This window comes from Neovison vison, chromosome 2 (assembly GCF_020171115.1).
Source record: "Neovison vison isolate M4711 chromosome 2, ASM_NN_V1, whole genome shotgun sequence".
NCBI lineage: Eukaryota > Metazoa > Chordata > Mammalia > Carnivora > Mustelidae > Neogale > Neogale vison.
The window spans coordinates 184918270-184935464 of NC_058092.1; the positions used below are offsets into that span (position 1 = coordinate 184918270).

Consider the following 17195-nt stretch of genomic DNA (forward strand, 5'->3'; position numbering starts at 1 on the left):
AGGTGAGGAAATTGAGACCCAGAGAGGGTCAATGGTTCACCCAAGGCAACACAGTACGTGAATCCCAAAGCCGGCATAAGAACCCACAGTTTTCACTACAGTTCCTGAGTCTGGGTTTCTGGAGCTGGAATGTTAAGAATTCTTGGTTTTGTCTCCACTAGCTGTGGGACCAAGGCATAGAAACTGATGAGAATGGATAGAATTTAGTAGCTCTTACCTGGGTGTGCCCAAAATACAGGTGTCTGGGGCCCATTCCTCATCCACTGGGTCTGCAGGAAAGCCCTGACATGCGGATTTTGAAAGGGTTCTTGGAGATTCTGAAACGCCATGATACCTGGGAAGTCTGGGCCTGGCCAATGCTCAAGTCCCTTCCAGCTTGACAGATACTCAGCTGCAGATACTAAAGTGAGGCTCATGCTCAAGTACATTTCTGTTATCAATCCATGGTGACAGGTCTCAGTGGGATGGCTCCGAGCCCAAGGAGGCAACCTGAAAATTTAAAAATTGTGGTTGTCACGTGATGAGGTTGGTTCCCTGGCATTCGGTGATCTTGCCCTGCAGACTGTGAGGACAGCTCCTCACAGTAAAGAATTGCCCCCGAGTCCTGCATATCTTTTTTTTTTTTTTTTAAATTAGTTAATTAATTTATTTGACAAAGAGAGAAAGAGATCACAAGTAGGCAAGGATGCAGGCAGAGAGAGGGGGAAGCAGGCTCCCTGCTGAGCAGAGAGCCCAATGCAGGGGTTCGATCCCAGGACCCTGGGATCATGACCTGAGCTGAAGGCAGAGGCTTAACCCACTGAGCTACCCAGGCACCCCCTGCACACCTTTTTAATAACATCTTATCAGAATACTCATATAGGTAAAAAACCAGATCATAGTCACATGAGCCAAAAATTTGACTTTCTTAAAAAAAAAAAAGACATTTATTTTAGAGGGGGGAAGGGGGAACAGAGAGAGGGGAGGGGTGGGGCAGAGGGAGAGACAGTCTGAGGCAGACTCCACAGAGAGCATGGAGCCTGCTGTGCGGGGCTGGATCTCACGACGCTGAGATCCCGACCTGAGCCGAATCCAAGAGTCGGATGCTTAACCAACCATGCCACCCAGGTGTCCCCTGATTTGACTTTCATGCAAAAAGTGCATTTCTTTAAAAACATGGTTTTACCATATGCACTGTCTGGAGGGCAATTACCACATGGAGAGTTGCATGTAAGTTGCCTCATCTTGTTTGAAACTTGGCAACTCTTAATCTAACAACCTTTCAGAAAAATCACATCACCTAGGACGACTCGGCTTATACAGCCAATGAGTCACCAGATGATACCTCCATACTGGTCTGCAGCTGTAGCTTTCCAGTTCGTAACGATTGTACATCATTATAGCAAGATCCAAATTTAGCCTCTTTTCAAATGTCAATTATAAAGGACAAAGGGACAACCATATTCAAATAATTATTGTTTTCTCTTAAAAACATAGTCCACCCAGAGGTGCCTGGGTGGCTCAGTGGGTTAAAGCCTCTGCCTTCAGCTCAGGTCATGATCCCAGGGTCCTGGGATCGAGCCCTGCATCAGGCTCTCTGCTGAGCAGGGAGCCTGCTTCCCCCCCTCTCTCTGCCTGCCTCTCTGTTTATAATAGATTTTGTAACTCACATAAATGGGGTGTTGGGTCTGGTTGGTCTGAAATGTACCGATCGATAAACAAAACCTGTAGGAAGACCATAGAGAGATCTGAGGCTCTAGGACAAGCTTTGAAAAGGCCTTGGGTTCCCTCTGCAGCCAAAGTCAGGTTAGAAAGACTGACCGACTGTCAGGATCAGGTCCTGATCGGGAATGAAGCCAGTCCTGGAAGTCTGGTCAAGGTCAGGGGGCGGGGCTTGGTTTAGCCAGTCCCAGAGTGCAGCCTAGAATCCTACCTGAACTCCTAGACACGCGTGGAGTGGATCTGACTAATGCTCTGGAGGGTTCCTGGCTCATGGCTGGGTACACGCGTCTGTCTCCCGAGGTGTTGCCACCGCCCTCGAGTAGAGACTATTAACCTTTGTTCTACAACTGGGGAAGCCCAGGCTCAGACCATAAGTCCCACTTGTTTGAGGCCAATGCAGCGATCAGGGAGAGGCCAATGTGCCTGCCTTCAAAGCAGTTCTGTCACCACAGGCCCCAGCTGGTTTCCTTCTGCCCAAGGAAGGGTATATTTATTTGGCTTCTGATAAGCAGTCACTCGGGGTGTGAGGCTTTGCTAAAAGTGATCCCACAGCCCAGACAGCAATGGGTGGCTTCCTCAGGAAAAGCCGGCTTCCTTGGGAAATGATTTGTTTCTTGGGGGTTTTGGCCATTCTGACTTTTGGCTGAACTGGTACCTGGGACATGGAGCTCAGTGACCCAGTGGAACCTTCCTGTCTATCCCAGGATGGCACACTCTGGGCACCTGCTCCCCATGTCAGTTGCCCCCACTGTGTCTGGCCGGCCCTTAGCTTACCTTCTCAAGGCCGGTCTTGTGTCATCCAACCTGCTGCTGGTGGCTGGTTTCCTGCCTCTCCATGGGGAGGGCATTTCAGGCTCCATGATCAGAGGTCCTGCATGGGGGCTTTCCTGCAGGCCATTCCTTTCCAGGAGGGGTTCAGAAGCTGCAAGAACATCTGCCCATAGCTCTATCTTGAGGTGAGCTTCCACAGAAGGCCCCCAGTTGGGTGGGGAGGTGTCAGGGAAAAGAATGGAGGTGTGGGTAGTATGTTCCTGCTTTTTAGAGTGGGGCGTGTGTGCTCTTGGATGGGGGGAGGGGTGTCACTAACTTGGCCATGGAGAGCTGCCATTTTAAGCAGAGCCCTATTTGCTGGCATGAATTGTTTTAAAAGAAGCCATGTAGGCGGGGCCGGGGCACCTTGGCGGCTCAGTGGGTTAAGCCTCTGCCTTCGGCTCAGGTCATGGTCCCAGGGTCCTGGGATGGAGCCACGCATCCGGCTGTCTGCTCAGCAGGGACCCTGCTTCTTCCTCTCTTTCTCTGCCTCTCTTCCTGCTTGTGATCTCTGTCTGTTAAATAAAAATAAAATCTTTTAAAAAAATAAAAAAAAAATAAAAAAGACGATGCTGCCATGTAGGGTAAAAAAAACAAAAACAACCCAGACTATATTTCTTCTCATTGTGGCCCCTGCCACCCCAAGCCCTCCATCATCAGCACAAATTCCAGTCCCTTGCTGGTTCCCCATGGGTATTTCCAATTGCTCCCAGTATTTTTGTTATCCGGGAAGGCACCATGATGCCACCAAAGGCCAGCTTGGGAGCATTAGTTCCCCTTGCCCCCCAAATATTCATTGATCTCCCTACACCATCCCAAACAAACACTGTACTTTCTCTGCAAGCAGGGTATCTAGGAAGTGCCTGTCAGACTTTAGGGTGCCTATTACCTGGGTGGGCATGTTGAAATGTAGATTCGGATTCATCATCTGGAGTGGGGCTCCAAGAACCTGCATTTCTAGCAAGTGTCCCAGTGATGTCAGTGATGCTCCTGGGGAAACCACACTCTGGGTTCGGAAGCTCCAGGAACCCTACCTCTGCCTCCCACCAACCAGCTCAACCCGTCTTTCTGAAGCCCCCACTGTGAGAGAGTATGGTGGGGGGAGAGGGGAAGGAGATTTGCTTGTGTCCTCTCCTTAGCCACTGCTTCTTGCTTTGTCATATCCCTTTTCCCTCTTCCCTCTGCACTGCATTATAATTCTCTCTTTTCTATCTCCTTTGTTCTCCTCTCTCTAGCTTTCTCCCAAGGGCCCACCGATATAGCTAGGACACATAAGACCAAGAGGCTGTGGGGATTTTGTTCTGTTTTAGTATAATGTGATTCCCCCGTGAAGGCTGAAATTATCTCCCTTAATCCCCATGCGGCTTTTATCCCTGGCCACTGTCTACTTGATGCTTCTAGTGTAATCCCTGATGTTATCCTGTGGTTAGGGGGAGAGGGAGCGTGGGGCAGAGGAGCCGGGGGCCTTGAGTGTCTGTCTGTCTCTGTCTCTGAATTTGTCTCTGTCTCTCTGTCTCTCTCTCTCTCTCACACACACACACACACACATACACACACAACCTCTGGGCTCTGCCAGCAACAGCCAAGAGTCATGTTCCTTTCTGGGCATTGGTTTCCTCACGCATATGCAATGGGGTTGAGCTGGCCAAGAGTGGAAGTCTCCTCTATCCCAAATCTTTGAATTTAATAAATCAACCAGCATATTTTAGGCTCTGCCTCCAAAATCTAAAGCCTTAACTTTCTATCCAAAAACTCTATCCCCTTCTTCTGTGTGTCTTCGGCGTGATCATTCACCTTCTCTGGGCCTTGGTGTCCTGATCTGCAAATTGGGAGGTAATGAGAGTCAGCTGATCTGGGCAAGTTAGGACCTAAAGAGAGTCCTGGTTGTAAAGGTACCTAGTTTAGTTCTTGGCAAATTTAGTTTCTTAGTCAGCTCGGGCTGTCACAATAAAATATAAGATAAAGGTGTTGCCAGGTTTGGGTTTTGGTGAGGCTCCTCTTTCTTGCAAAGGGCCACCTCATTACGCGTGCTCACATGACTTCCTTTTTGTGCCTGACTGGAGAGAGAGCGCCACAGAGGGCTACGGCCTCTTCCTTTTCTCATACAGACACTAATCCTATTATGGGAGCTCTGCTCTTAGGATCTCATCAAAACCCAATGACTTTCCAGAGACCCCACCACCACATTGAGGGGTAAGGCTTCAACAGATGAATTCTGGGTGGGGGGGGAGGGAGGGGCCGGAAGGGGTGGAGACAAACTTTTAGTCCACCACAATAAGGATTAGTCAATAGCGTTGAATTGGTTAGTTCATCCAGGAAGAATGACAGGATGGCCAGCTACATTTTAAGGAACTGCGAAATTGTACTGCAGAAGTGTAGGGAGGGACCAGAGATGGACCCTGGTCCGTGAGTCAGCTGGCATAGAGATTTTAGATGAAAGGATGGGAGGTAGCAGCTAAGAAGGAGATGAGGGAGAGCAGATCCTAGGGTGGAAGAAGAAATAAAGAAGAGGGGTAGAAGTGGGAAGTGGGGAGTGGGAAGATCACGCCTGGAATCTCACAGTGACTCTTGATGATTTGACATTGGCTGAAGGGCCCAGAACATTTCCTGGCCCTTCCACACTGAGAATGGATGTCTGCTGGGAGATAGCAGCAAGGGGGTAAGGGTTTGGGAGCATCAGTGACTGATTCAGGAGCTTTCAATACCAGAGATGTCTGGGATTTCCGATGGGGTGGGGCTGACGGTGAGGAAGCTGAGACCTGCTTGACCCTTTCAGAGTTTTCACCACTCTGGCGGCCAGGCTGGGAAGTGACAGCCCCTCAGGGTGTGCAGAGGAGGACAGCCATTCTAACAAGGGATTCCATCCCGAGAGCCCTGGTTGAGGGGTACCAGGGGCAGCAATGACACTCTGGGTTAGTGTCCTGACAACATTTACAAGGGGTTGGAATTGGGTACCCTCTTTCGTGTCATTTTTGTTAAGATTTCAAGATTCCATCTAGGTGTCATTTTAAAATCTGTTGAAAAAAAATACCGCATGCTGATCACTGGTCAGTTACCTGAGACTACCCTATCTTTGCTCCTGCTGAGTTAGTGTCCTAGGCAAGTCATGAAAAACATATTTGAGATTGAGCTATTTCATTGGGAAATGAAGGCTGACGTTTGTGGTCCCGGTGGGCACTTTCACTTCAGTATTAGACGCTTCCTGACATTGCTCATGAAAATAAAGTAATATTGGTAACGTTTTTTGCCCAGTACCTGGTCTCTGTTCTTCATGTTTGTAGGGGGAGGGGAGAAGGGGGAGGATAATTCCCCATCCCTTTTAGGAGTTTTCATGTAGCTTTTCTTCAGGCATTATTGACCTCAAAGAAATCTGGAAAGAAAAGGTGCAAACCTCTGAGACACCTATTAAAATCCCAAAAGTCTTTCTAGGGACCCATTTTGAGTGGTTGCTTTGGGTTAGTTGGTGCAGTGCTCGGCAAGCTGACTCTCTCAAGGGCTCCAAGTGACCAAATGTGACCAGTGAGTTGGTTTTTACAAAAGGTGGCCTGAAGGAGAAGCTGGTGATGGTCTGTCGCCAGGTTCCTCGTCCCTCTGGGTCCATCGAGATGCTGGTCCCTGTCTGGCCAGCAGGCGGCGCGCACGCGCCGTCAGGCCGGGAGGAGCGGCGGGCCTCGCCCCCCCACCCCCAGTCTCTAGGCCGGAACGTGCGCGCGCCCGATGCCAGGGTCGCGCACGCCGGGACTGGGGAGCCATTTCCGGGCGGGGAGGGGCGGGTCCGCCGGCGGTCGGCCCTCCAATCTCGGCGGCGGCGGTGGCTGCAGGGGGAGCCCGCGCTCTGCTGCCGGCTAGTCGGTCGCGTGGTGAGGAGGAGCAGGGCTGGCGAGAGGGAGAGGCTGAGGGAAGGAGCGGGGCGGCGGACTCGGGGCAGGGGAGTGCAGGGGGCCGCTGCGGCTCCGGAAAAGGGAGGGTCGGGCTGGCGCGGACGGCTCCAGGGTGGGCAGGGCAGGGGCGTGAAGAGGAAGAAGGAGGGCCCGGCGGACCGAGGGGTGCGGGCTGAGTGTGGGCGTGCCGAGCCCCTAGTTCTGAGGGAGCTGGGAGTGGGGGTGGGCCCGAGAGGGAGCCCCTGTCCCGCGGAGGTGGGAGCGGACGGGGGCCGCCGGGATCTGCAGATCCTTCCTTAGAGAGGAAGGGCTCCGGGCTGGGAGCGATGGAGTCGGCGGCGAGGCCAGCGGGGCTCGGGAGGCTGGACGCTGGGCTGGGCTGAGCTGAGCCGAGCTGCCGGCGGCGTCCGACCCTCCTCCCTGCTGCGCTGGTGGGCTGGGCTCCCGGGCCCCCGGGGCCGGGTCGGGGGCGGGCTGGGCGTTTCCCCGGGTGTCTACCTGGGGGGCGCGCTGGGTGGGAGGCTGGGTCTGGATTCGTTCGGTCAGCTGTGGGAGGGAAGCACAGTGCCAGGAGGGTTGTGATTCGCTGGCTTGGGTGCGGAGGGGGTGGAGTGTCCTAGCTGCGAGTGAAATCGGAGCTCTCAAAGGAGGGAGAGAACCATTTCTTGACCGCTCCTGCGGCTCTCGGCGGGCCGAGGCGACAGTTTAAAGCTCGAGAAGTAAACAAACCTGGTTCCCTTTTGCAGAGGGGAGGCGCCGAGAGGAGGGCTGGGGGAGGAAGATGCCGAGTACGGACCTTCTGATGTTGGTGAGTCTTTCCCAAACATCCTCCTTGTTATAAGGCACTTGTCCCTTAAGCTTTATTTTTAGTAGAAAGGATCTGAGTGTGTGGATCTCGCTCCTGGTGCTTGCTTTTGGTAGCTGAGCGTTTCTGCTCCCCTTTTAGTTCGGGTGTGCTGGTTGGGATGGATAAATGCTGATTTACATATACGAAAACGCTTGTATTTAATGAATACGAAGAATCTTTTACAGAATTCTTGTGGTTGATTTTAATCTCTCCCTTTCTCCCAGAACGGTTTTAAAACTTGTATTCAGTTTTGCCTGCATCTGCCCTGTACTCGTTGATAAGCGTTTGTCTCTCAGACTAGACTTAAGATTCCTCAGAAAACAGATAATCATGTCTTACATGTTTAAAGATGGATAAACAGCTGTCATAGCCCTCTGTCTATAGTAAGTGCTTAACACATGTTTGTCGAGTTAAACTAATTTGAATTTAAGTTTTTCTGTTGGGCTGAGGAATATTCCCTGCTTTGGTAGAGTCTGTTTTTTTCCTCTAGAGATTTCTGTGCCTATTTCTCCCCACCCCACCCCCAGCCCTCCCCAGCAGGGAGAATAGCATTGCAAAATGAGTGTTTCCCAAAATGAGCTTTTATTCTTGGGACATTTATGAGTCCATAGAGGGACTTTTTTGGGGGTATTGTGGGGAGCCCGTGGCTTTTTAATAGCTATCTCGAAAAACAGCATTTTGTTTTTAATAAGCTACTTCTCTGAGTCTGATGTGTCTTTGTGCAAAAACACTGATTTCAGAACAATTCATCTCCCTCTCTTTATCTCACTTTCCCAGAGAGCTGGTAGCTGTCACTGGGAAATGGGAAAAAAAAACTAGTAGTGAGTTTTTTTTGTTTTTGTTTTTTAAATACCCAGTGCTGACTTTCTGTAGTGGCAAAACCTGTAAGGTCTGTGGGAGGAATAAAGAAGGAAATCAAGTGCTGATTAGTGCTGGTTTGAGGCAGAGACCAAGGATGGTTTTAGAGACCGAGGTAAATACTTGGCTTATTCAAAGATCCTGATAAAGAGTTCACTTAAAGTAGCTTTTTGCTTCAAATTTCATGGATTGCCAGTAGATAATCCTTATTTATTATGCAATTTTAAATTCTTATTGCAGGAGCCATGTATTAGAAAAATTGGAAGCTATATATAAGCAAAAGGAAGCAACCCCCCCAATGATTACACTATTCAGAAATAAACACCTTTGAGGGTTAATGTAGAATGATTTGTAACGATTCGCAGTTTGTTTTTGCCCTTACAGACAGATCAGTATGTTGATAGAAATTAAGATTTCCTTGTGTAAGTAGGCTACACCTTCATGGCCAGAGATGAGCTTGTGACTTCTTGGGCCCGTGTGCTCTCTTGAAAGGTGTGGCCAGTCAGGGCTTTTTTATTCAGGATGTTAACTTGGGCATCCGTTTTGTTTTGAAGCATTTCTCTGGCCACCACCATTAGTTTTCATTTCCTCATTTGATAAGCTAGAGTATTAGGGGTGTTCATTTGCTTATTGGTATAAGGAATACATTCACATGGACAGTGACTGGCTCTCGAGAATCCTAACTCTCTGAGGATACTGTACATGTTCCTTGAGGTGCTTTCTCTGGGAAAGCTGTCATTCCTTCTTTGCCTGTGCTGTGTTTTTGAGGCCAAATGGTAAAGCACCAGTGGCCAGGGCCGGGTTCTTGATGAGGGCAGTAAACGGTCATTATCTGCATTCTTTAGCTACTTTGTGTGAAGTGGAAGATGTTCTGGGCCCTCTAACGGGGAAGAAAGGACCTCAGGTAATTAAAAAAAAAAAAAAAAATAGCCTCCATGCCAGGCAGTGTGTTGTAGAGCCGCAGAAGTAGAAGCAATCTTGGAGGCCGTGTGATGCAACTTCTCACTTAGATTGTATATGAATCCTTTTTAGAGCATATCTGATGAATGGATAGCCCGTCATCCATCCTTTCTGCTGGCGGAATAAGATGGGCATAAGCTGGTTCACAATCCAGGGTGGACCCAGGAATAACAACATACAGCTGGTAGCTAACATTTATTGAACATGTCTTACATATTAGGTGCGGAAACAGATACTCTCCATGTTCATTGAATTTTCACAAAAACCCTTTGAAAAAATATGCCGGAATCCCCCTCTTGTAGGTGAAAAACCAGGCTCAGGGAGGGTACTGCTGCCGTGAGCTGGTAGAGCCTCATTTGAACTCCAGCTAGTCTGACGTCAAATCCTTCTTTCCGCTTTTTTTTTTTTTTTTTAAAGATTTTATTTATTTATTTGATAGAAGACACAGCAAGAGAGGGAACACAAGCAGGGGGAGCGGGAGAGGGATAAGCTGGCTTCCCGCTGAGCAGGGAGCTCGATGTGGGGCTCAATCCCAGGACCCTGGGATCATGACCTGAGCCAAAGGCAGACACCTAACCACTGAGCCACCCAGGCGCCCCCCTTTTCTGCTTTGTGATGCTGCCTTGGACCACACTGTGCATAGCGACAGAGGTTGCTGAGCTCTTTGAGTGACGGGACAGGGGTTCGTGTGGGGCAGGGGGGGCAGCATAGCTCTGTCCCCTGAGGGGGGCACTTTGGAAACCCATGTGGGGGTGCTTTTGTTTTCTAGTATGGTCCTGTCTGAAAATACATGCTACGTGAGACAGATCTTCTGATTTATTTTCTCCTACCTTGGCAGTTAGGGCATTATGCCGAGATTTTTAAAAGTTATGTTCGCACAGGTAGTCTTTGAATTCCGTTTCAGAACCATAAAAGGGGCATACGAAATATTTGTTCTAATAAGAGGGCGGCAAATTTGATAGTGTTGGAAACTGCTTATGTGGACAGTATCCTGTGGCACGAAAGCGTGAAGATGAACCAGAGTCCAGAGTTGATAAGCCTTATCCTACTCCATACTGCAGGGCTACAGCCAACCGTCTCCCGTGCCTTCCTGCCCTACACTTTGCCCTCGTTTGATAAGGATGGTTTGCCTGAGTTTTTCCATTTGCTCACTTATGTCATGAACTGTAGTACTTTCCATCTGTGTCTCGAAGAGAATGAAAGGGGTGAGGGTATTCATCTGAGACCCACGATGCTTTCAGAAGGATTTCAAATCCAGATTTTTTTTTTTTTTTTTTTAGCAGTTTCTCTCCACTTTGCCCACATTCTTTTCACCCATGTTCTCCTCCTCCCTGGTGCTAGGGTATGGTGTCACTTTGTAAGCTGTCAAATACTTAGAGCTTTTAAGAAAAGAGTAAGTCTGCTCCTTTGGGTGGCTTTTCTCTTTTCTCCTCTGGTGACTCATTCACGCCATGGCAGTGCTGGGTGGAGGTGGAGTGCTCGTTTATCTGGGGCCAAGGTTCTCAGCTGTGATTTTGCTCCCCAGGAACATTCGGCAATGTCTGGAGGCACTTTTGGTTGTCCTACTGAGTGCTAGAGGTCAGAATGCAACTACAGGCCCTATTGTGCATACAGCACTCCACCACCAAGAACTATGCGGCCTAAAATGTCGGTAACGCTTAGGTTGAGAAACCCTGGTCCAAGGTTCCTTAACACAGGTAATAGCGTCTGTGTAGCTCTGGCATTCATGTGGGTGAAAGATGGGTCCTTTTCTTAGAGTTCGGTGGGTCTGTTCTGGTGCTCCTTCGGGTTATTTTGTCCATGGACCAAGTCCTGCTTTGGAATGTCTGTATTGGACTGTATACAGCACAGTCTTCTGTAATACAGTAAAATCTTGAGAAATGCTTTCCTTCACAACATCTCTGAAGCATTCTTGATTTGGAAACAGTAAGCCTTTCTTGGTTTTGGTTTTTGGGTTCAAAATGGAGTCTTTCCAGATCTCAAAGCTTTTATCTTTTGAGCCTTGAATCTCTCTTAGGCATGCTTTCTTTCTGAATGTCAGGTCGGATTTGAGCCATAAGCCAAAAGATCGACTTTGAATCTGGTATCTTGTTTGTAGGATTGTCTAGGGAAAAAAGGGAAAATTCATTAGGGCTGGTAGGACCTTTAAAATTTTGGTGACCATTTGAACGGCCTTTGTAAGATGGCACCATGTTTGGCCTTGTCCAGTCTTACTGGTAAAGCAAAACTACAATAACAAGTTCGATAATTCCTCCAGCCATGGGTCTAAAGGAAGGAGGGGTGATAAATAATAGATAAATGCCAAATCCCAGTATTTGGCTTGGCTTTGCAGTCTGTGTGTCAGGAATTTTTAGTGTTGTTTGCTTTCTTAATTAGGCTCTTCCCAAACATACAATTTGTACACATTGGTGGCAAACGTGGGAATCATTTTGGGATTAAGAATTTTCCATAGGGAATTGATTTAGAGTGACTCAGTCCGTATGTGGAAATGTATAGAGCACAACTACTGAGAGGAAAACCATGCTGGGGTAAGAAGAAACAGGCACCTGGGAAGATGGAATGGTGCAGGCTGAAGAGGGGGTTGGATATATCTGCAGTCTCCTGGCACCCTCCGGTAGTGTGATTGAGGAGAAGAAAGGACTGTTTACAAAGCTGGGCAGAGTTAAGGAGACCCGTAGAGGTTGGTGAAACGCCTCAGGGTTAAGAGTCATCATCATTCTTAGGCCTGAGTGGGCAAAGAGAGAGTAGCTTCTGGAACCTTGAAAGTTTAGCTGGAGGAGAGGGTAACCTGTAGGAATGCTGCCACTGCCAACTGGTACCGTAGCAGGAAGGGAATCGGGGAGTACATACCTCACACCCTTCCTTTTCCCACCCTCTGATCTCACGATGGAGCCTTTCCTCAGCCAAACCCAGCTGGAAACGAGAGGATAAGGAAAGGAGCCTGGGAGGTTTAATTCATAGAGGGCGGTCCTGTGAGGCACAGGGGGGTGGAGAAGGTTGGCTAGAGGATCTGGAGGAGCCAGGGGAGGATAGCCAGCATGTTCAAGTTGAGGTCAAGTTCATTCTGAGAGGCACAAGCGAGAAGACAGCTTGTTAGCAGAGTCTTGAAGAAAGGATAGAACACAGAATGTTACAGAAAAGGAATGTTCTCACTGATGAGAAGGATAGATTCAGAGGCAAAATCTTGCCACAGCTTTGGCAAGGCGGGAGCTGCTTTTTTCCAGGAGTAGCCTTAGAATCTTAATTGCCTGAAGGGCATTGAGAAATCCTGCAGTCCAGCTTCCCTTGCTGTGTGGAAATCCTTTCCATGGTGCCCTGCCAGGGGTGCGTGAAGAGTGCTTTCTCATGGAGTTCTTTCCATTGTTGTACAGCTTTAATTGTAGAAAGCGTTCCTTTTGTCCAGATCACTGACATATCCGGGAGGGTTAGGTTTGGCTGCCTATAAAAGAAAAACTGAAGTAATAGAGATTTTTAAAGGTAAAAATGAATTTCTCTAAAGTAAGAGAAAGCCAGAGTAGACACTTCTTGGCTGCTTTGGCTGTTCCTAGGTCTTTGAGGAGGTTCTACCAAACACAGTGTGTCCCCTTCTGGTCCAGGATAGCTGCCCTGAGCTTGAGCTGTTACATTCATGTTTTATTTGGTAGGAACAGCAAAGGCAAGGAGAAGGGCTTGCCCTCCTTTTTAATTAAAAATGTTTTCATATGAAATTTGTTATACATATAGAGAGCTATATAAAGCACTTATCTGTATTTTAAAGGATCAGGGTAAAACAGTCATACAGCTATCCCCAGGTTAAGAAATAAAGAGTATTTACTCCCAGTCCCATGTGCCTCACCCTGATTATATCTCCTTTCCTCCCCTCTAGGGATAACTATCCTGATTTTTGTAATAATTAATCTCTTGCTGTGTTACCAAAAAAAAAGTCACCTCTTACATATATGTCCCTAAGTTTAGTTTTGCTCATTTTTTAACTTGCTGTAAATCTGTGTATATGTATCTTTTGGTGATTTCCTTATGTTGCTCAGTATTTGTGAGACTCATCTATGTTGTTACATGTAGTTATTGGAGTTTCCAGTTCATTCATTTTCATTGTTGCCCAGGGCCTCACTGTATGACTACCACAGTTTATCCAGTGCATAATGGTGGGTACTTAGGTGGTTTCCAGTTTGGGGCTCTTTTGAACATTACCGTAGTGAACTTCCTTGTATATGACAAAGTTTTTCTGGGATTTCCTCCTGGTAATAGAATGGCTGCATTGTACCTTCACTTGATAACGCCAAACTTTGCAGAAGTGGATGCAGTTTATACTCCTAGCAACAGTGTATGAGAGTTTTTGTTTCTGTGCAGTTTGACAGACTTGGTACTTAAAAGCTTTTTATACTGTTTGGCATTCTGGGAGGGTAAAATCTAATTGATTCCCATATGCATTTCCCTGATTCCTCCTGAGGGTAAGTGTCCTTCTCTTTGTATATGGAGTGTTTTGTGGGGTGCCTCTTCCCATCTTAAACACTTTCTCAATTATTTATTTCTCCTTGTAGTTGTAGTAGATTTTGTTGTATGTATTTTGAGATTTTGTTACTAGGTGCATGCGGATTTAAAATGATCACATCTTACCTAGTAAATTGTGCTTTTAACCTAACAGTGCGTTTTGACTTGATATAATACAGCTGCATGAGCTTTTTGTTCTGAAATGGGGAAACTGTAAATGCTTGATGAAATCGAATGAGTGTCTTGCCGGTTGTATAGGCAAGAACTGCAGAACAGTCTTTATCCTGGTTCGTTTTTCTGGCATACTGCTGTTTATATGGCCTGTTATCACTGACTGTGGATAAATCACTTTTGAATTTAAGAAAAAAAAAAGGTAGTTTTCTTTTTTGAGAAGGAACTTGCATACAGTAGAGGCAGGAATCTTAATTATACAGCTCAGTAACATTTGCATGTGGTTACCCTGTGCTCACTGCCCAGATACTAAGAATGTCCAGCCTCCCAGCAAGTTCTTCCTTCCCTCCCATTTGGACCCACCCAGGGTTATCCTTCTCACTTCGGCTTTGTTTTGCTGATTTTTGAACCTCATAAATGGAGACATACAGTATGTTTTATTTCCAGTGTCCTTTTTGCCGAATCTGCGAGATGCAGCCGTGCTCTTATGTAGCAATAGTTTTAAAAATCAGAGCTGTGTGGTTTTACACGTATAAAATGCCGCAGTTTAAAAAAAAATGCCGCAGTTTATTCCTTCTATAGTTGGTGAACATTTGTGTTTCTAGTTGTTGGCTGTTTTCAGTGACACTGCTACATTCTTGAATATGTCTTTGGGTAAACATAGCATTGCCAGGTCATGAGGCCTGCTGCCAGATGGGTTTCCCAAGTGGTTGTACCAATTTATACTCCCACAGGATTTTCTTAATGTGTAACTTGTGCTTTTAGCTTTTGGGCAGCGAATCTTAGATTTCTGTTACCTGCACATTAGATGTAGGAAGACAGCATTGAGAACTCTGTCCTGAAGTAGGGTAGGCACTTTTAAAGTGTGAAATGTCCTTCCTTTTCTGTAATTTCCCCGGAGAGTAAAAGCCTACTGTGTTCTTATTTATCTCGTCTCTAACTATTAATAAACATTTGATGGAAGGAGAGCAACCCGGGTTCTCTGTTGAGAAGCAGCTGTTGTAATATATTTACACTTTGTGCTCCATCCTGGGGAGACTTTTTTTTTTTTTTTTTTTCTGGAGGCTTTTCTGAAAGCATTTAAATGTATTCCTTTGAAATGCATTTTGGCAGAGAGGACTGATGTATTCTCTTTTAAAACCACCGTGAGTTCTAGTCTTACTGGTGCTGAAACAATTGAGGCAAATAGAAAATTCTGTTTTCATACTCTAGTAGGAAGGACTCTAGAGACCAAAAACAAGAATGCCTCCAGGGACCTGCTCCCTGTCTAGCCGCATTGCAGCCAGGGTGGATGAGGGCCTAGGAGTAAGCTACCCACCCCTTTTTGATAAACTTGTGATTTCAAGTGCTTTCCCAAGAGTCATAGCAGTAGTAATCAAACAGCAATCTATCCCCATGCCTGAAATCAGGCTTGTGATCTGTAAACAGGAGTAGGTAACCAATATAATCCTGTTTTGTAGGTGAGAGGGCGCTTGCAACCTTCTGATTGAGTTAGATAGTTGGAGGCTGAGAGTGGACTTACCTCTGTCTTATTAAACATCGGCATCTGTAAGATAGTACTTAAGCTAGTACGACGTAGGCAGGGGAAGCAAACCACTTAGAGCCTCTCCCAGCTCTGCCTGTGGGACTTCGCTTGGGACATGGCAGAGCTCACTTTGCCTTGCTGCTCACTGAGCAGGAAAGGAAAACGTTTATCATCAGAGATTCAGGTTCATCAAATATTTAGTAAGTGTTCATTATCTGCAGTCAGTCTCTTAGCCCCTGACTGCACTGAACAGTCACAGCCACCCTGTGAGTAGCTACATGAGGTGTCTGTCTTGTGAACTTTTTGTTGAATGACAACAATGGCATCTGTTTTTGCAGATCAGCAAAATCCAGCTGCATAGAGGCTCAGTCATATGCCAGAGGTCGCACAGAGCTCACATTAGTAGAGTAGAAGCCTCTGCTCACTAGTGCAGACTTTCCAGGGCACCGCAGCTGTCTGTAGGACACGATTAACAGACGTTCAGTGAGTCTCCAGGTGTGGTGATGAGTGTCGGCTCAGAACAGCACCCAGAACCGGCTGTCCTTTCTTCATATCCTTGGTAGTGGCTGGAGCATTGGTTTATGAGCTGCCAGGGGAGAAAGTGGTTTTGTTTGTTTGTTTGTTTGTTTTTTTATTTCATTCTTTTAGCAGTTAGTAGTTCTGTTTATGGACTCTTAAAAAATACATACCTTTAGGCAATAATGACCTGCTTTGTCTAGTTTATACATAATTGCTCTACAGATTTCTGAGTTATCTTCAGATACTCAGGATTGCTTTCATTTGGAGTCCAAAGCTTTGCTCTCTGTTTCTGGAACTGCAGAGTTTCTGCTGTTTTTGGCCCATACCACAACTTTTTTTTTTTTTTTTTTTGCTTTGTTTTGTTTTTTAAAGAAAGCCTGTGAATCTTAGGTGGTTGGTCTTAGCTGAGAGAACAGTGGTGAGAGTATATGGAACTTCTGGGTCATAATGCCTTTTTTTGTTTCTTTTTTTAAAGCACCCAGTTCATTGCTTTTCACTGTGTTCACAAAGTTGTGCAACTATTACCACAATTTCAGAACATTTTCAGAGGAGACCCCTTACCTCTGCAGTCACTTTCTTATGTCCTCCTAGTCCCCCAGCCCTAGGTGACCCCCAAACTGCTTTTTGTCTGTAGAATTTCTTATTCAGAACACTTTATATAAATGGAATCCTGTAGTGTCTGGTCTTTTGTGATTAGTTTTGTTCACTTAGCATGATGTTTTGAAGGTTTATCCATATTGTGTAGCTTAGATCAGAATTTCATTCCATTTTGTTATAATCATAAGGCTTTTCCCAATTTTCAGTAATGGATAATAGTTCTCACCTCCAGGCAACATAGGGGAGTTGGGTTTACTCTATGTATAATAGGATACTTTGTCATATAAAAGCTATTGCTGTGATTCATTTTGAAGAGGGGTTTATTATAGATCCCAATGAATGGCCTTCAGGATGTTCTGAACACTTTGTAATTAATTACAGGTTTCATGTTTCCAGATATTTTTTGGTGGGGGGTGTTTGGGGACCTATGGGTTTTAGCCTTTGTTGAAAGATAATTTTCAAAAAAAGGTAAAATCATGACACTGATACAAATATAAAACAAACACACATTAAAATTTTTATTTTGCTTATAATGAGGAAACCTGGAAGATGTTATAATTGTTTCAAGGAAAGGTCTAAAGAACAAACACATTTATAGGTCACGGATATTAAAATGAATATGTAAACAGCACCCAAACTGGTTTCTTCCCTAGTGAAGAGGGAAGTCACGTGAACCATTACCAGACCTGGCAGATTTTACATGTTTATAGATAAAGAATAGTTTAAATTGCTGTAATTACATACAACTTAAAGGGTTGTACAATAACTTCCTTACAGTCAAAATCAGGTAACCTAAGGGAGGTCCTAGATAATGTATAATTTTCCATTGGAAGCACAC

At 46.2% G+C, this 17195-nt stretch overlaps 1 protein-coding gene across 3 annotated transcripts in view; it reads left to right on the forward strand.

The window, feature by feature from the left end:
- Positions 1-4686: 4686 nt before the first annotated feature.
- SGPL1 (sphingosine-1-phosphate lyase 1) overlaps positions 4687-17195 on the forward strand; it is a 54422-nt gene continuing 41913 nt past the window's right edge. Inside the window, exons 1-2 of one of the 3 annotated variants that reach the window (XM_044239705.1) lie at positions 4687-4704; positions 7139-7200. In XM_044239705.1, the coding sequence (XP_044095640.1) occupies positions 7174-7200 (27 nt within the window). In that variant the 5' untranslated portion in view covers positions 4687-4704; positions 7139-7173. Of the gene's footprint in view, positions 4705-6305; positions 6372-6550; positions 6558-7138; positions 7201-17195 lie in introns of those variants that run through there. The other 2 variants (XM_044239704.1, XM_044239706.1) reach the window with 2 other exon arrangements.